Source organism: Bombyx mori, chromosome 1 (genome assembly GCF_030269925.1).
Source record: "Bombyx mori chromosome 1, ASM3026992v2".
NCBI lineage: Eukaryota > Metazoa > Arthropoda > Insecta > Lepidoptera > Bombycidae > Bombyx > Bombyx mori.
The window spans coordinates 13019466-13039722 of record NC_085107.1 but is presented as its reverse complement, the minus strand read 5'-3'; the positions used below and the strand labels follow the sequence as shown (position 1 = coordinate 13039722).

General features: G+C 35.4%; 1 protein-coding gene across 1 annotated transcript; it reads right to left on the bottom strand.

Moving 5' to 3' along the window:
- Window positions 1-285: 285 nt before the first annotated feature.
- On the bottom strand, window positions 286-20011 carry LOC101738221 (hypodermin-A). The gene is made up of 8 exons (XM_004929881.3): window positions 19976-20011; window positions 19695-19822; window positions 17065-17198; window positions 15412-15573; window positions 13082-13175; window positions 8832-8954; window positions 4144-4340; window positions 286-1421 (listed from the first exon to the last, which is right to left on the bottom strand). The coding sequence occupies exons 3-8, from the start codon at window positions 17118-17120 to the stop codon at window positions 947-949; spliced, it is 1107 nt and encodes a 368-aa protein (XP_004929938.3). The 5' UTR covers window positions 17121-17198; window positions 19695-19822; window positions 19976-20011; the 3' UTR covers window positions 286-946.
- Window positions 20012-20257: the final 246 nt, after the last annotated feature.

The window sequence follows — 20257 nt, the reverse complement described above, 5'->3', positions numbered from 1 at the left end:
CCTAGCACCGATAGTTAAAAAAAATTGTATATTTTTAATTTTTTACTCATGTAATCACATTAGATTTTGATCTTTTACCCAACAGCACAACGAGATACTTGGCCTCTTAAAATTTTGTTAGTTGAATATATTTTTGGCAAACGTCAATAACATTAACATAATAATTAAAGTAACAAAATTCAATTATTTCGAGTCGTAGTCGTTCACCGTTGGATAGTGCTGTAAAAAACGTTAAACGAAAGATAAAACGTTTATCTTTCTAACAAAAAGTAATACTAAAATAGCTTTTGATCACAGTAATATCTGTATTTAGTTGAAAACAATTTATTTTAACTAACAGGACAACAATATCTCTGATGTTAAAAATATTTATATTCTATTATTAATTTTTCTTTATTAAGTTTTCTTGTTACATTCCGTTGTTTTTTTTTTAAATTCTGTTCGTGAAACTTGACAGCCAAAGAAAACATAGTCCTTACCTTAAGGCAGATCTTAAATTATTTAAATGTTAAACTGCTTTGGGTTTTGCGTGTATGACCTGTAACATACGGGCAATACAAGTGTAATTATACAAGAAATGCCTATGCAAACATTGGGCTGCCTGATAAAGCTGTATGGTAATTCTGTTTTGTCCGCAGAAGCAAATTCAGCAGCATTGTAATAAACCTTGTTTATGTCCACAAATTAGTCAAAAAGATTTATCAATACACCTATTTGTTATATTTAATTAAATTGAGTTTAATATTTTAAAATCAACAAACAAATTAAGCTCGATATTAAACAGGCTATTATTATGTTTTTAATTATGTTCAGAGTATACGAGTAGTTTCAAATTTGGGATGAAAGAAAACTAAGCTATAAAACTTTATAAAGAGAAATCAAGTATCACTAATTTACTCGTAGTTTAGACTCAGAAGTTAGACTAAAACAGACTGTGTTCGACTTTTTAATAATTGTCACCGGTGTCTTCTTCAACAGAATTGGTTACATTATCAGTATCGCTTTCGTCGTCTTCAACAATCAAATCATTCAAATCATCGTAGACCTTGTCGGTAACATCCGCTACACGTATATTTTTATTCAAAAATGGCCGAACTTCAATTTTGGTTTTATCTTTCCTTAAGTAATTGATCATTTTTTCTTCTTTTCTTAATTTTTTTAACATTTCTTGCTTCATTTTGCTGAATGCTCCTTCTTTTATTACATCGCGGATATCGTACACCGTTCCTTTTAATTTGACGATGTATTTATCGAATGTCATCGGCTCGAGTTCTTTGTTAACGTACATATAGGACGGCGGCTTAATCACCCTGGTCGTTCGGAGCCACAAAGCCGCAATGTAGCTATTCGTTGCCTCAATAATAGTTGTCAGGTTGCTTTTTCCTAGAAGCTGGAGTATGTTGATGTTGTGTACCAGCCATCTGAAACGATGGTTTTTTTTTATTGCTTAGATCAGTGGACGAGCTCACAGCCCACCTGGTGTTAAGTGGTTACTAGAGCCCATAGACATCCACAACGTAAATGCGCCACCCACTTTAAGATATAAGTTCTAAGGTCTCAAGTATAGTTACAACGGCTGCCCCACCCTTCAAAACGAAACGCATTACTGCTTCACGGCAGAAATAGGCAGGGTGGTGGTACCCACCCGCGCGGACTCACAAGAGGTCCTGCCACCATTGAAAAAATGAACGCTTTTAATAAAAAATTTGATAACGTTCACCCGAGGTTGGCAGCCAATAGATAAAAAAAAGGAAACAAATAGGTTATAGTTGAAGTCTGAGACGTACATTTATACTTGTGTGAACTTGAAAATAATTACTAAAATTTAATATTTTCTTCGGTTTTCGCGATTCCTAGGCCGTCTGCGATAACAAAAACTGTATAATATTCGAAACGTCGAAAATAATATATTATGACAATAAAAACCACGAGATTATGCTATTTGTAATGTAGATATTTTACATGCAAATAATTGAATACTGTGTATATACAAAAAAACACGTCTATATTTCGCTAATGTTTATTCAAGGCCCCTCTAGAGCTTATAGTGAAATATTTAAAATTATGGTAAATCTATTCTTTACCCACACAGTATTCTTTACTACACACTCTACCGCTAGTTAATCTATTAATATGTTCTAATATTCTCAAAATAATTTTTAGGTGATAATAGACAATTCGGCTATTGATTAGAAGATGTGCTACATATGTATGTATGTATATGCGGCCCTAGCAGCAATATTGTCAATTTATTACCCTATTTCATTATCCGTCTCATTTCTGCCTTGAATTTTATATCGTTGATATTGCAAGGTAAGCGTGTTAAAACTTCACAGGTATTCTTCCTATTCCTACGTAACAGAAATAGGTTCCGTTGTTAAGGATTGAACAGTCGAGATACTTTTATAAATGCAATCTCATGTCTCAAATAAGAGGGCGGTATTCTTTTTTTGTATTCTTTTCTATTTTGTAGTCTTTGTATTTATTCTTTCAATAGCCTGTGGCGGGTAGCCATCATACAACGCAAGATAATTGACAGATGCCTGAATCTCACTTACGACATTTTCAAGATAAAGCGCATATATACAAGTTCCGAACAATGAAGTAGGAAATCTATGGAAATGAAACGTCAACCAAAATTTCGTGCCACTGTGACGTCATCTGGCCACAAAACATGGCGGCTTTAGTGCTGTACAAAAGATTTCAATGTTATCAGGTTTTATCGATAAACGTTCTTGGCTCATTTTATTTTAAATATTGTTGAGTATTATTTATTTGTAGAATTTATACTTTAATGGGAAGTAAGTAGGTATATTGTTATGTGCAAATATGATATGATTTAGATGGGTGAAATCTAAGACAAGTTCGTTCTTCGAATTTGCCAAGTAAACGATATGATGATTTTTAAAAGTTGCTACACTGATTTTATATAGTTGTCGTTTGTCGCAAAACATAAAGATATGGCCTAGTTCAAAGCCATCAGCCCATTTCTAGCAAGCTAAATGTTATCGTATTTTGAGTACGTGTTTTTCTTAGACTATAACAATCTATTTTAATTGTTTTGCTGACTCTAAAGTCCGTAACATACTACCGCAGCGCACCCCAAGGAAGGTGCGCCGCACCATTTGAATCACTTTCGCTTGAGAGTGATTAAAATTTTAAACTTATCAAGGGACCGCGTGAAAAAAAAAACACCTACAGAACATTTATTCATTAATTACAAACGTCATTCCTTGTGACTTCCTCTCTAAAATCACTTAATTATTAAATATTTAACAAATTTACAATAGTGTTTTACTCACTGCGGAATAAAACTATTTTATTTAAATAGTTCCGAAGAGATTTTGTCGGTAGCCTTTTTCCCGAAATATCTAAACAGAATGTCTAAATATGTTTTGATGACATATTTTTAAGTGGTATTTATGATTAGTGTCATGATCAATAGATTCCGACCGAAAAATGGATTTTTCGGATGAGGGCTCCATAATGAATTTAAATACATATAGATAATAGTTTTAGGGCATTGACTTTCTTGAGATCCTATAAAATACGTTTTAATTATTATTTTTGTATGTTTTAAGCATGATAAATTATGAAATTTTAAATAATCAATCATATTAAATCGATATCAAAGTCAATAAATAATGTACAACCCAAAACAAACGGCCGAACTGACGTGACAATGACATTTGGCGCGCTAAACATGGCGGATTTTCGGCCTCATTAGACGGAGACGGAGATATTTACGTATATTCATGTTTCATTTTATGTACGCACTGAAATACTGTTATATTGTTTTCTCCCGAGTTAAAGTGCTGAGTAAGAACGAGATAGATATATGTTTATGTATGTGCCTTCAAAATGGGTGCTATTTATATAAGCAATTGTACGTATAGAACAATATGTCGTATCCCTACTATATAGGTCTATGGTTCCGAACAACAACAGTCGGACCGTCGCGGCGTCGGTCTACCGAGCAATATCACCCGCTCGGTGGAAGATCTTCCCTCCGTCGTATACCTACAAGCCTACCAAGTTGCGAAAGTCAGCTACATATGTGTGTAAAAAGTTACATAATAATGATTTCTAATTTTCAAATCGAATCAAAATTAACCAGATTAGTCTAGGCTGAATGTTACTGACCTTTCGTAATACATCATGTCGGTATAAACTAAAGGTAGGTCATGCTGATAGCCGCACCCCAAGCCCCAGGACTGGAGGCCAAGCAATGTCGAATCGACGACAAGGGGGGCGCCCGGAACTCCCAAACAAGAGCAGTTCGGTTCCACCTGCCTCGCCACGCCGACGCACAGCATACCCGGCTTGAAGTCCACTTCGTTCTGTTTGCAATATTTTGTATTCATGCAGTTAAATGTTACCTTATTCACCGAACGGTACCCAGTAGTCTTTCAAATGTTTTGCAAAATAATGATTATCAAATTAGTAGGTACTTAGGCTTTTTAAAACATTTTAAATGTCAATACATTTAAAAATATATTACACAAGCTAAAATATTTTTTAATTGGATACTAAACCTGAGACCAAGATGATTCTGAAAGAGTTATAAAATAATCAAGAAAATAAAAATGATAGATGATTTAATAAAAAAGCAACAAAAATGATGAAAATTCTTAAAATTCACAAATCTATAGTTTATAACTCAATTTGAAAATTTACATTATTCGATGTTCGTTACTTAATCACACGTAAAATGGCTGAACAGAATTGGATGAAATTTCACAGAGGAGATAGCTTATAGCCTGGGGTTGATTCACAGGATTATTTTATCATCGTAAATAACATAGCCCGGCCAACGCCAGATAAATCGGCTGTAATAAATACAATAGCATGTTCGGCGGCTCGTGAGCAACGCGCCAACGAATCTACAAATCGACTGGTACTTTATGAACAAAAGAGTGACATAAGCAACTCTTTATCCCAGGAAAATGCAATTTGAAGTAACGCGGTTGAAACTGAGAGGGACATCTAGTGTATTTTGAATTGCATACAATGCGACGTTTCATCGCTTAGAGTGTGCATAGTGCGAGTTTTTGAACTTTCTCGATAGCGTAAAAGTTAACTCAAAGTATGGAGTTGGAACGTTTAGTTACGTTTGCCGCTAGGGGCGCTGTTCCAATATCCAGTGAACAATCACAAGATACCGGGATTGAGAAACGCAATCGCGAAATCAAATATACCTACATCGTGTACTGGTGATTACTGAAAAAATTCTATTTTTGTTTTTCAAATCGTACTCAGTGTAATATTATACTCGTAATATTTGAAATCGTTTTGACGAGCGGAATAAGGCTACGCGGCTGATTTGCGCCGACTGTTTTGACTTCACTTTAGAGCACGCGCAGCTCGCGAAATATAAACCTGCAGCTACGACAAGTAGGTATTTACTCTCAACATAGCGTTGTGGTTTTCGAGTGCTATACAGTATTACCCTTATTGCCACTTACGGCTTCGGGAACTGTATCTCCACTATAAATTGATATATGTACATTAAATACGATTTACCTATACGAAAATACTTTCAGCAGTTTTTTTTCTTCTTTTTTCGGAACTCGAATACGACTCTAGTTTTATATCAATCATTAAAAAAATCTTATCAGATTAGATAGATTTAGGTAGATAGATTTAGGTATCTTATCATAGAAGATTAGTCAGAAAACGCAACGTTCTAGTAAAGGAAGCCGGTATGAACCGGATCTTTACAAAATGCGGAATCAAAACTTAGACGTGAAGAAACAAATGCAGCGCATACTTATTAAAAAAGAGGGCTCAGTGGTCCTTGCTCACCAAATGGTCCTTGCCGCTTGTAGTGCGGAGGGTCGCGGCCAGACTGAAAGACAGGCGCGGCTAAGGTAAGCGCTGTTTTTATTGCATAGTGGTTGAGGAAGATAGAGATAGACAGTGCGGACAATAAGAAAAACAGTAGCGCTTCTTTACAATACATACATTACAAACTCTCTTCAAAGCAATCGCGATATATTTTTATTTTATTAGACAAAATCGATAATATCCAACATTATAAGTACCTCCGATATCGTCATTGCATTAGGCGCCAAACATTTCTATAGTTTATATATTTTGTAATTAGACTCAATTTCGCCTAAAAATCGACGTTCTATCGGTACCGCCCCGCGATTTAATTATGTAGCACTGCTCGCATTCCGAAACATATCAAAATATTTTTTCGAGAACACTCTTTTGGTGCAAGATGTCTAAATAGGAATAAGCAGAACTTCCATATATCTAGAATTTTATCAATGCTTCTTCTATATATAACTATGTAAAGTAAACTAAAAAAGTAAATATATATAACAGATAATTCATAGTTTCCTATTCATGATTAACTTATTAGATCTATTTTCGTAACGGTTAAGAACAGCAATCCATTACACATTAAAATTACGACGGATGTACAATTATTTTGTTAAAAAACAATTAGATTCTTGCTCGCACATAAAATGTGCATGTTGAATGTATTAGAATGCCAATCGAGTATCATCAAAGTTTTCCCTAATTATAACTAATTCGAACACTATGCATCTATAAAATTTATGTAATTAGTCCTACATAGTAAATAGTCCTACAGTACCGGCTTTCAGCGACCCATTTCTGACCTACTTACGCCATTAAAAAAAAACACCAAAATAAATGGGAAACATTTTGAAGATAGCTTTTGTTATAAAATATTCAGTTATATCGCTGTCTCGTCTCGTTTCAATACGCTGTTCGCCTTTAATTCTGACAAATTTAGAGTGAATTTGCGATCGTGACTTATATAACGTATTTACTGCCGAAATTAAGATTCGAGAGATTATTAAAAAAGTTATTAATTTCTCCGATGACTTATTGTTGAGAAAATTGTTTTACAATAATAAAATACATTTGATAGGCAAACTTCCACCGATTTCTCTTTTTTCTTTGAAAAAGTTGATTAGAATGAACTACGTAATAAAATTTAATTTACTTTATTTTAAATCAGCATAATCACAAAAATTTGCATGAATATCTTCAATATATAACAGAATTGATACGCTAAATAAAAAATATGTCATTGTACAGATTGCCTAATTTGTGTATATTTCACCGTCTGGCCAGCACTGTTGGAAGCCACTGATACTCTCACTCTTGTAGGTATATGTATATAGAATGTTTTATAGACCTTATGGTCTGGTTCTTTCGTCAATTCAAGGCATGTCGCACCCTCGACGTCTCACCCTAGATAGCTCCATGACATTCGCTCCCCACATAAAATGACAGCGCCGCGTTTGACTTATGTAGACTTTACCCCATAATTTAGAGGCGGAGTAAACTATCCTTTCATAACAAGATGAAACTTTACAAAACTTGCGTCAGTTTTATGGCTTTTATTGGACTTATGACCTCTATTGGAGTGTGGTATTCGCCCATACGGCTAACACTTTTGTAGACACCCTTCAGTCTCGTTTTTGCAGGATAGTTCTTGGAGTGCCATGTTTTTTGACGAACATTGATCTTCACGATGACATAGGCCTCGAAGCCATCACCCAATACCGACCTTTAGCTGAGTTTGTCCTCGCCCATTTGTCCTAGCGACCAGTCTTCTTTAAATCCAAAAAGGCATGTAAGTCCTATCCGGTTATTAAGGACGTTTTTTTGTTTTCGAAGTGCCTTTGTGACTGACTGTATATATCAAACAGATGAGAATCGCGACCCACTTAAAAAAATTTGAGAAACTGAGGGGTCTTAAACAGGCATTACAATATGCTTTTGAAGATTTTGTTGATTCCCGTATACCTAACTTCTTCATGAAGGGCAATGTAAAATTATTAGTGCGCTAGAGGAGATGAACCGATACCATGGCTACATATATAAATTAATGAAAGAAAAAAAACGAACTTTCTCTATAATAAACGGCTCTTTCATAGCTTTGAACCTATTCTTTTTTTACCAAACTTATAAACACAATGCGGGTTAGTTTACAAAATTGCGTAAGATTAATAATGTTCTTATGAAAATGTTATTAAAAATGAAAATAATTACGTTCGTAAATTAGATGCTCCCTATTCTGTTCTTATAATGTTAAAAAGTATTTTTCCTTTATTTGGATAATTCAACAGAGTTTGAAAAGCTTAAACGTTTTAGTATTTTTTAATTAACGACTAACATAGCTGTTACATTAGACTGTTATAATTTTGATCAAAATTTATTATTTTCATGGATTTATGTATGTTTCCGGCAAAAAAATTCTCACCCTAAAACCGGCTTCAGACCATTACGAATATGTAAGAAAAATTCAACCCTTTCCAACCATCGGGATTTACGCCTCTACCAATCTACACCATTTAAATCTCTTTATACTGTGTAGATAGGTGAGTTTGGGGGTAAAGGTATTCACGTTGTATAACACAAATCTATGAGCCCCGGCTAACACGTAACACTACGAGTAATATATAATAAGCTGTGAATTCATTCATCCAACGTATATGTAATGTATGCACATAATATGTATGTATATATAATTGTACAAAAAATTATATAATATAATCTGAAAACATATTATTATACATAATACTTGGTACACGCATTTCTCGCTATCGTGAGCTCTGAAATTAATCTGTGTAATTAAAACGCTTCGCTTTTCAATTTTATTAATATTGATCGGTTATATCTTGGATAAAAATATCGATTTTTGCTCTAAGTATGTATTGCTAACGGGCTTCATTACTTGTTATCATCATCATCATCATCACCCACCGCTGCTTGAGATAGGCCTTCCCTAAGCTACGCCACAAAGCTAGTGAGCATAAAAAGTCAGGTAACCTACTTTTACTTACATTTTTATAAACCAAGCAGCTACGATTCGGTAACTTGATTTGAAATGAGATGCTCATCAGCATCATATCCAATATCTCATCAGGGTAGTATTTTGACGAGCGAGGCAAACATATTTCGGGACCCTTTAATATCAAACGAATATTAAACATTGGGTGTAAAGGAATAATTCCTGAGAGCGAAACTGAAGACTAATTAAAAAGAATAGCAAAATAAGACATAGAAAATAATACTCAATTACAAAGCATAGATGTATTTTTTATTGCCGTATAGGTAGACGAGCACAAGACCCACCTGATGGTGAGTGGTTACCGTCGCTCATGGACGTCAGCAATGCCAGGGACAGAGCCAAGCCGCTGCCCACCGTTTAACACTCTCCACAAGCCTCGTTTGAAGAAGAACATGTCATAGCGCTTTACCGTCCAAATTACTCCGAAATTGGACATGGCTAGAAATGTCGACCCTAAGTATCCTAATACTGTTGGAAGCTTGCAGAGATACTCCTTAGAATTGCGGCACCATGACAAAGGGTTCCTTCTTGGCAGTGAACGTAATACTTGTAATTTTCATAAATTCAGAATTTGGAATATAACACGAAGGTAGCTTGCAGCCACCCCCGTATTTTCTCGAGTTCAAGGATCCCTTGCATCCGTTGTTATAGATTCCATTCAGTAAGAAAATAGTATAATATTATGATGGAAAATTTCCAAAGTGGTTTTTAGTGCTTTCGTGTTTAATAATCCCTTTATTAATCCTGTTATTGTTCATCTAGGCGGTATCTAGAAATCGTCGTCGTAGCTTAAAATACAGGGTGGCCCATAAGTCCTTTGATATGAAAAAAAATTTATTAAAATAAAACTAATTACATTATGAATTAAATTTTTATTTACATAAAAAGCTTAAAAAACGGGAATTATTTTTTGAAAATAACATCTCCTAAATGTAATCCGTTGCGATCACGGCACTCTTGCAAACGACGTCTAAAATTGTCGATGACTGCGCGGCACGTCACTGCTGAAATGCTTGTCATTTCTCTGCGGATGTTTTCTTTTAGGGCCTCAATTGACCGCGGGTTTGTGTCGTATACTTTAGCCTTAAGGTAGCCCCACAAAAAAAAATCCATCGGGGTCAGATCTGGACTACGTGGAGGCCAGGAAATGTCTCCTCTCTTAGAGATAACTTTGCCAGGAAAAAGTTGACGGATAACGGGCATAGCAGTGTTAGAGGTGTGAGAAGTGGCCCCATCCTGTTGAAACCACGTCCTGGCATTAAAGCCTGAAAAGTTTTGCAATTCTGGTATGAAAAACTCTTCGATCATAGCCACATATCGCTCCGACGTAACAGTAACTGCGCGCCCTCTGCCATCCTCAAAGAAGTAAGGCCCTAGGATACCATGGGCTGACATAGCGGCCCAAACAGTCACTTTCGGACTATGTAAGGGCTTCTGATGCTTAAGTTTTGGATTGATGGGGCTCCAATAGCGGCAATTTTGTTTACTAACATGCCCGTTAAGATGGAAATGAGCCTCGTCAGAGAACATTATGTTATTGAAGGAAGTAAACCGATTCAACATTTCATTCGCATAATTTTGTCTTTGAATACCGTCAGTTTCCTTTAATTCTTGAACCAACTGAATTTTGTAAGGGTGCATATGTAAATCTTTCTTCAAAATCCGTTGTAACGATGTCCTGGATACGTTTAATGCTCTGGCGCGCTTACGAGTTGACTGTGTCGGATTTTCGCGAATAGACTGTGTCACTGTGTCTATGTTTTGTTCCGTACGTGACGTCCTTGGGCGACCCAACCGCGGTTTATCTAACGTCGAACCGGTCTCCTCGAACTTAGCAACCCAGTTCTTAATCGTTTGAAGAGTTGGAGTGTCGTCAAAGTTGTGTAAACCTTTGTGTTCTCGAAATTTACGCCGCGCAACGGTTGCCGAATTGTCGTTTTTATAAAACTCGCGCACACAAAACGCACGGTCCGCTCCGGTAAAACGCTCCATCGCGACTAAATTCCCAGAAACCGAAGTTACTCCCCCCGCTTCCCCTGCACCGCTCACGCGCGCCCTGTTCGTTTTATTCAAAGGGGATTGCCCACTCTCCATAGTGTGCTAGGCCCAAGGTGGACATCAAATATTACTATAAAAATGGACTGATTCAAATTCTTAAATGTATTAGATATCTAAAAAATATATTGAAATTGACGCCACTATTATAAAAAATATAATAAAAATAAAAAACTCGTTTTGAGGTTAATTTTCTATATAAATGCCTCAAGAACTTTTCTTTTTTTAATGTTTAAGATGTTCCTAATGTATTTTTATCCAATTGTAGTTATTAGGGTATAAAAAACACACATACTTCTTTAAATATCTATATTATTCTTTTTCTATCTCTATTTTCTTCATCTTCATACACAATTAGTAAATCATCTAAAAATAGCACAGGAGAGCATATACACGGTTTTAAATCTCGGTCAGGTTAAAACCACAATTCACACAATGGTTTTCAGCCGTAGTATGAAACGTTATTGATAAAAGCAAAATAAATCGAAGAAAAATCAAAACACATCCATTTTGAACGCAAGCACAAGCAGCAAGCGAAGTGTCAGTCAGTCAGATTAAAATCAGTGTTGTCAGTATAAAGAAAAATAATTACATGAAATTCATATATCGATCATTTTTTTAAATAACCGATATTGGATTTATTTCTTAATCTTTTTTTTACGAGTACACATTATATTTTATTTTTTATGTTTTTGTTTTAGTTGTACATATTTAAATAACAATACAAGTTAAGTTTTTTTTTATTGCTTAGATGGGTGGACGATCTCACAGCCACCCTGGTGTTAAGTGGTTACTGGAGCCCGCAAACATCCACAACGTAAATGCGCCACCCACCTTGAGATATAAGTTCTAAGGTCTCAAGTATAGTAACAAGTTAAAGTCCAATGGGTATGTCTTTGATGTTATTTTATGTGCTTAAAATCGATTAAAAACGATTGATTAATGATAATATTTAAAATGATTTATTTATATGTTTTTTTATATACTTAAAATGTTTACTTAATACGTAAAAGGTTTTGAAGTTGGCAATATTTTTCCCGCAAACATAAAATTCTTGTTTTTTTCAATAGAGTTACTTTTTTTAAACTACTTATTGTAAACTGTAGTGGCGCTTATTTGGAAGAAAGTAAATGCATATTTATTTATGACAAAATTAATGCACTAAGTATTTTTTCTCTAATCTATTGTCCGCTTTGGGCCTGAAATGGGCCGTCCCCTTTACTTTTCAAAGGACTTATGGGCCACCCTGTATGACAGACAGGCCTAGTACACTCATACCCCGTCATTGCACTATTGCTTTTTTCAAACTCAAGCAGGCTACCAATTCTTCTAAGAAAATATATTGTTGAGGAACGACTTCCAATCAAGGAACATTAACAGAATAGAAATCAAATTTAAAAAATCTATAAAAACACATAATTATCAATGGTAGCCCGCACAGGTAAGTACCACAATTCTTCCTATTTCAGCCCTTAAGCCTTCATGCGTTGCAGATTGAAAAATGAGACAGCCATTGATTGAGACGGCATATCAACGTGAAAATTCAGTTTATTAAATGCAAAGTGAATATTATACGGTTTGAGCACATAGTTAGTAAAATTCGGTGGTTTCCCGTGTTACGTAAACAATACACGGTATGTATGACTCGGCTTTATCCCGTTAGCACGAACAACAGTGGGACCACGACGCAACCGCTCGGGGCGGACCGCGACCCTGTCCGAGCGGTTTCAAAGTAAACATAGGCCCCAGCTAAACCGTTTGGCAGTCGCATCAGATAAACCTTTCGCGTAAATGGAAACGTTTATGTGAACACGAATATACTTATCTACTCGCATGTTTTATTTTTGCTTGACATTTTGCTATAAAAATAATTAAACAATATCGTAATAACTGTCTTCTTTGCTCAGCTATCACATTTTCGATGCCCGTCTTGAGCAATTGAATCAAGAGTTGCTTCGCATTAAATAAATTCTGGTCAATAAATAAAATAGATGGTACCGAGAGGTGTCAAAGCAAATGTAAAATAAAAAGACTTAGTGTCTTTTTTTGAAATCCTTTACCTACGATTTTTTGGTAAGTATATTGGTTTTTATAATTACAAATCCTTCATCACATATAGTTATAATGGGTCTCACTTAGAAACTTATTATACAGAATAAAATTATTTATTTATTTAGCTACACTTACGTTTTGAGCACATCGTCCCCACCCGGTAACAAAGGCGTTCTTGTTTGCTATCGGTTTTTTCGGTTCAATCAACATAATTGGTTTGACTTTATTCCTGAAAATTAATTCGTTAATAACGGGGCTAGTGACAAAATGAATTAAATTAGAATAGCCTTTGTTATTATTGGATTTAGTTATTAAAAAACGAACAAGATTTTTTTTAACGTTTTCAGCTTTTGATAATGACCTTACCTGTTTTCAATTACTCTGTTCTATGGAATATCCATTTTGGGAGAGTGTGCATTGTAGGTCACTCATGAAAGAACGCCGCGTATTTTAGAAGGAAATTCGGAAAGTGTTTTTCCTTACACTTAAATTATTTTATGTAAGTATATTAAAATAGCTTTTGGATGTAAACAAATATATAGAATCTAAAGGTGATGATTTTAATATCATCGTCATAATGCAGGCTCTAAACAACAATATTGGTGTAAGTATGAGCTATCTTATTTCGTTATTCACGTTCTGAATATTTTTATCGAGTCTTCGTTCTGAAGCATTCTTCTCTAATTTTATGACAAAAACAAATTAACTTTGAAAAAAATATTTCTTATTTCTTTCACGACATTGAACGTTATGAAGCAAATAACAAGTAATAATATCGATATTATATTATTTACGTATTCTGTTTTTCAATTAAATTTACTGGTGGTAGGGCCTCTTGTGAGTCCGCGTGGGTAGGTACCAAGACCCTGCCTTTTTTTTTGCTGTGAAGCAGTAAAGCGTTTCGGTTTGGCTTATCTTACTAACTTATATCTCTAACTTATATCTCAAGGTGGGTGGCGTTGTAGATGTCTATGGGCTCCAGTAACCACTTAACACTTCTTTCTTAACACTAACAATCTTTTTTATTTTTATTGTTTAGATGGGTGGACGATCTCACAGCCCAGCTGGTGTTAAGTGATTACTGGAGCCCATAGACATCCACAACGTAAATGCGCCACCCACTTTGAGATACGTGTTCTAAGGTCTCATGTATGGTTACATGTATAGTTACATGTATAGTTACTAAGTAATATATTTTAAGAAAACATCAATTGGTATACGTGTAAGTTTTATAATTTTATCGATCATTATATTATAATGGTCTAGCTGAGCTGAGCCGGTAGACACGACGACACCAATGTGTGTGCTCCTACCCCTGGATACATTATAGTCTCAATTGAATTCCCTTCAAACTACGTATATATTGGCCTTTTGAATGTAATCGCTTGAATGCTTCACGGCAGACATAATCGAGGTGTCTACCGACCAGTGCTCTGAGTAAGCCCTACCACCAGTAATAGCTCCCTGGGCTATTCTGTTATCTATATTTTCTTTTAACACCTAAGAGGCTCTTGATTGTCGAGCAGTCACTCCTCATGTAGCGAATACCTCGAAATAAACTGCGAAGTAATCACGTGTTCCAGGTAGGACAGTCATAATTTCAAAGTTGTTCAAAAATTCCGGTAACAGTCTAAAGCTAGGTGGATAGTGAGTGTTTATGCTAATTTGCCATTGGTTCTAATGAAAAAAGAAGAGAAAAACAAACATTGTAATGTCACAGATTTTCTTTCGTTCAGATACCGGGAGATCTTTTCGATCGCGATATAACCGACGTATTATTCTTCTCATTTTACACATTTTCTTTGTCGGTGGAATGAGCTCACCGAAATACAAGGTACCTACGCGAGGTATTGAACTTTCAAAATAATAAACGTAAAAATATCAGAGCACAAAATTTATAACTATGTTTTTTTTCTCATGTTTACTGGTGGTAGGACTTCTTGTGAGTCCGCACGGGTAGGTACCACCGCCCTGCCTATTTCTGCCGTGAAGCAGTAATGCGTTTCGGTTTGAAGGGTGGGGCAGCCGTTGTAACTATACTTGAGACCTTTTAGACAGGGACGCGCAACCCTCATTAATACACTATTCATGATTTTTTATCGCCAGACAAAGCTAAGTACTCATCCGGTTTTGATTTGCTTTCGAAGCCAACACTGTAAGATGTACCTATATTAAATGGGGATATTCATAAACGTGTATTCAGGACCTGAAATTTTTCAAGGTGGGTGACAGGATTAATGTTGAGTTGTCCATGAACTGCGTTGGCCACCTAAGGACGGGAAGAAGATTCGTTTGCAAGAAAAATTCCACGGGCCTTGCCACGCCATCCATCACTCAGGAGCTAATCGCAGTTTTTTTTTAGGAATGCCGGTCCTTTTTTTATTGCCGTTCTAGTGAGATACATTTGTTGATTTGAAAATGTTACTAAAATCGCTCTTATTCAGTTAAAATAATGTGAATCTCACCTAAACTCAATGTCCCGTATGGTTGTAATGAGGGCCAAATCAGCGTTTAATGTAGTCCGATCAAAGTCTTCATGTATGACAAGAAAGAGCACGTTTATTAGGAAATGACCACGGTCTGCGTAGTTCTCGCCCGACACCACGCCAAGGTCTGTTACGGGAACGCTGAAATTGCAATTCAAAATTAGTTGTGCAGTACTTATGTCGTACCACACAAGGTATACTATCGAAACCGAAAAGCCAGTTAAATTAATTCCAAATACCGTGCGCCAGGCCGCTGAAATAAAATAAAAACAAACAGCCTAACTTTAATAGACGAGATGGTTGGCGCTTATCTAACACATCGACACCTCTTGTCGTGAAGATGGAAAACCAAATCAAACAAATTACCCGACCTAAAGTTATTATTATCTTGTTGTGTGTGAAATGAAATGTAAAATCTAACTGCTAACTAGCACTATATTGAAATATCGAAAAATAGCACCTTAGTCATTTGTGACCAAGAAAACGGTAAAGTATTCGGAACGTTGAAAATAGTGTAATGACAATAAAACGCTAGGTTAGGCCGTAATTGTGAATTATTTTCACGGCTCGTGAAAACTGAAGACAATACTATAAATATTTTATTTAAATAAACATTACATTTTTAAATCATTGTTGCTTGTAATATTATTATTGTCTGCCAATTTTATAGCTGAATTTCTATTTTAGTTACTAACTGTATTATTACAGGAACATTTTGAAAAATATCAGAGTCGCTTTCATATTAAATTACTGAGTGTTCTGTCTTGTTATTTTTCGTGAAAGTTCCTTAGAATATAGTATTCTAGAAGCTTTCGTGATTCAGAAACGGCTTGTTTCCTTAATATAAAGCAAATTTGAGTGGAAGACGATGCAATTTTCAAAGGAATATCAGGTCTCTCTCGGATGTTATAACCTCGCTTCGAAGCATTACATTGTTGTACTCAAGATATTCAATTTCACAAAACGTGAGTTATTGCGCAAGATGTATGCATTTTTAATATTTCATAAACTCGATTACTGACTACGATTCTAATATAAGAATATAAGTAACTTACGATAAATTAAAACCGTATTTTGAGTCCACACGTGAAACTCAATTAAACAAATTTAATCTACAACATCTTTACTTGATGTTTCGGCGTGCTCTGTCGGAAGCTTAATTGAACCATATCTTAATTAACAATTCCCTCATACTCATAATCTTATAATAATTTGTATCATATTCATATGAATACCTACTTTATTTCTATGATTTACATCTCTCAAGAGCAACATTAAGCTTTAAAACAGAATAATTATTGCCTCAAGGACAAGATTTTATTTGCACAAAATTGAAGCCTCAGCTATATTGTAATTATAAAATTAGAACGTACGAACTCTTTGCATCAAAAATATTAGGCAGAGTGATGGTATTTAATTACCTGAACAGTTTCAATAGTAACTGTACAAAGCGTTCAGCACAAAACTTGATTACCAGTTAATTAAAAAGCTTTTTACATGTGAATCTGTGACGCGCGAACATAATTTACAATTGAATCACGACCACTGTTCCGCAGGCGATGCATTCATAATCGACCATTGCCAGCTCTGTGGAGTTCTCGTATTGTATCTCTATGACTTTTATTAACTTACTCGACAAAAGGGTGAGCCACGGATATGACTACAGTCCTCGTCAATAAACAGCCCATAGCGTAGTGAGAGTACAGCCTACGGATGCTCACAACGTACGGATGCTCATTTATTGAGACTCGAGTGCCTTTGAAAATCTGCAAACGGAATATTGGTGAAACTTGGTGATGATGATGATTTTTTACTAGTGATATGACCTCTCTATAGGCTGTGAGCTTATCCAACCATGTACGTAAAAACAAAAAGTTCAACCGAGTCTTAAAATTATTTTCATTGTTACAGTTGTGCGTCTTCATGCGCTAATTATGATACAAATGCAGTTGTTCAGAAAGATTTGAGTACGCTGTTCGAGTCGCTTGAACACCCCTATTTATTTTAATAGAACGCTGACAACTGTGATTCCGTGGACACGATTTAAATCAATTTATCGAGAATTCTGAACACACAAGTTCTGCCACTATGTTCTCGTATAATTCACTTCCATATGAAGCATGCTCTGCTGTTCAATAACGAGTACAATCAGACGTTTTCTCTTGATTTTTCATTCACTGCGTGATCTAATGACAGGACGACTGATGTATTTACCCGAAATTAATTTCGATTCTCAGCAGATATCACTTTTTCTTATCACATATGTAGGTATGTACTAAATATGTACTCCCACAAACGACTTGTGTGATGAATGCGCAAGTGTACAATTACATCTAAGCGTATACGTATTTAGGATTTGCCTAAAATTCTAATAGTCATATGTTGTAGGTTAAATAGTGGGAATGTCGTTATAAAACAAAATGGGGACTCCGATTTTGATTTCACAGATGGAGGTATTATGGTTGTTATGACTTAAGGTTTTAGATTTAAAACGTCAAGTCGCCCAAGATTTGTTCTTGTAAAGCAACGAACTAAATAATTTTGATTTTTTTTTAATATTTACTGGCTATAGGACGTCTTGTGAGTCCGAACGGGTAGGTACCACCACCCTGCCTATTTCTGCCGTGAATCAGTAATGCATTTCGGTTTGAAGAGTGGGGCAGCCGTTGTACTGTTAAATGTGAGACCTTACACCTTATGTCTTAAGGTGGGTGGCGGCTTAAGCGTTGTAGATGTATATGGTCCAGTAACCACTTAACACTAGGTGGGCTATGAACTCGTCCACCCATCTAAGCAATTAAAAAGTAAGAAAATATCAGAAATCCCACCGGTGACTGTTTATCTTAAAGCGATAAAACTTATTGCTTCTATTTAATTAAAGAATACGAGGACCACAAATTAAGTGGCTTTATTCTGCTTCTGTGTAACAGAATGTAATTCGGAGCATTTTATTATTCAGAAAGATATATCACATCTACGTAACATGTTTGCTGTGAGCAAATGAGAAACTGAAGCGTATTCATTTGTCAATTAAGAACATCGAGAAGGAAATTGATGTCATTGTAATTGAATAAAACAATGTTTTCACTAATACTAGAGGTCCCGCAGTAGTCGAAATTCGACTATAATTAATTGGAATTGTAAGTTTATACACTATTATGATTGTATTTTATACTTCTATAATCACAGATTTCACCAAGACTACACTATAAAAAATATTAACAAAGACAAACAATATTTAATCTATTCTCAATTTGACAACAGACGTCAAGAACAAAAGTTTGACAATAAATAGTATGCATGCGTGTGTGCGTCAAATACATGGTATGTAGTGTGTGTAATGTTTTCTTTATTGATTTAATGTATCTTTTATGCATTATTTTAAAAAAATATTAGCATTGTGCACTTCTTCTCTATATTCTCTATAAGTGTAGAAAAAAATTTCATACTCCTCCGTCCGCGCAATTTTCGTAAAAAGGGATACAAAGTTTTTGCTGCACGTATTAATATATAGATATTTTGAAGCAATATATATTTCATAGTTTAAAAATAAGTTTTCAAATATAGTTTTATTTATACTATTTACAATAGTCGATGCGCGTAGGAATACATAAATACGTAGTAAAGTCAATACCTCCGATCATATTAATACGTGAAGGTGGAAGATTTGCTGTTCTATGGATCTTTCAGCAACGGAAAGCATGAATCCATCCTATATAGAGGTACAATGGTACCTAATCATGAAGGTTTAATAGGGTTGGGACCAAACGAATTTGGTATGCAGAATTTAACTAATTTTTCTGGGCTATAACGCAGTCAGACACAAATCAATAGTGATACAGATAGAGTGATGTAGAGTCAACATAGATAGACTGAGGATGTGAATTTTTAATAAAGATTGACGTCAGGCGTTTGCCCATTCGTAAAACGGTAAGCTGAATTAACACCGGGACACGGGTATATTTGTCACATAACGTTTTGTAAAAAATAGCTAGAAGCGTTTCCTTTTGTGTCCAAAATTAAAATAATATCGGTCTCAGGACATTTTTAAAAACTTCTTCATATACGAATATACACGCTTTGTGAGATCATACATTTTTATTTATAAAACAAACAGGAATACGCGAATGAAATACGAACAATAAATGTCCACGTTGTGGCAGTTCCTGCCAATTTACAACCCTAATCAGATTTCCACAGCGCAACTAAGCTAGCTCGTTGCAAGATTTCCAATAAAAATATAGAAAAATAAGCGATCGTACCTTCCGGTTGAGGAGCGGAATGTCTCCAGGCTTCGGATATCCTGAGTGAACTAGGAAATCTTTGTTAGTCCTCGAACTGCTGATCAAAGGCAATTCGATCGTCTGAACAATTTCCGCCCACAGGCAAACTGTAAGTCGGCGTGAACGTAAGCATTTTAGAATCGACACGTTTTTTAAATCATACTTCTTTTACAATTTATGTGGGAAACTAACCAAACATATAATATACCATTATCATATTGCACTTTTACTTACAGAAGAAAAACATTTAGTGTACCCACCAAGAAGATAAGCGTCAGTTTTTATAAATGCCAAAAAATCTATACGGCTACTTTTTTTTGATAAAGTATTCCTTAAACTATATGTTCTTATTGAAGTTTAGACCAGCGCTTTCAGTGTTGCCAGTAATGACCTATGGCAAAGAGATATGCTTTTTTGGAAAGGGAGGATTACTGGCGGCCGGGAGGCGTTCCAGTTTCACCAGGGCAATTGGGCGAGCATGAGCTCAGCCAGGAGGTGGGCTTTGCTAACAGCTCTTTGAGCGCCTCCGGAGAAGACCCAAC

Bases quoted from the DNA above. Each gene is read 5' to 3' on its own strand.
- LOC101738221 (XM_004929881.3), bottom strand. From the start codon at position 17,120: ATGGGCTGTTTATTGACGAGGACTGTAGTCATATCCGTGGCTCACCCT. The intron at 4,341-8,831 runs GTAAGTAAAAGT...TATTGCAAACAG, and splicing joins GCTGCTTGGTTTATAAAAAT to AACGAAGTGGACTTCAAGCC. The intron at 1,422-4,143 runs GTCAGTAACATT...CCATCGTTTCAG, and splicing joins GACATGATGTATTACGAAAG to ATGGCTGGTACACAACATCA.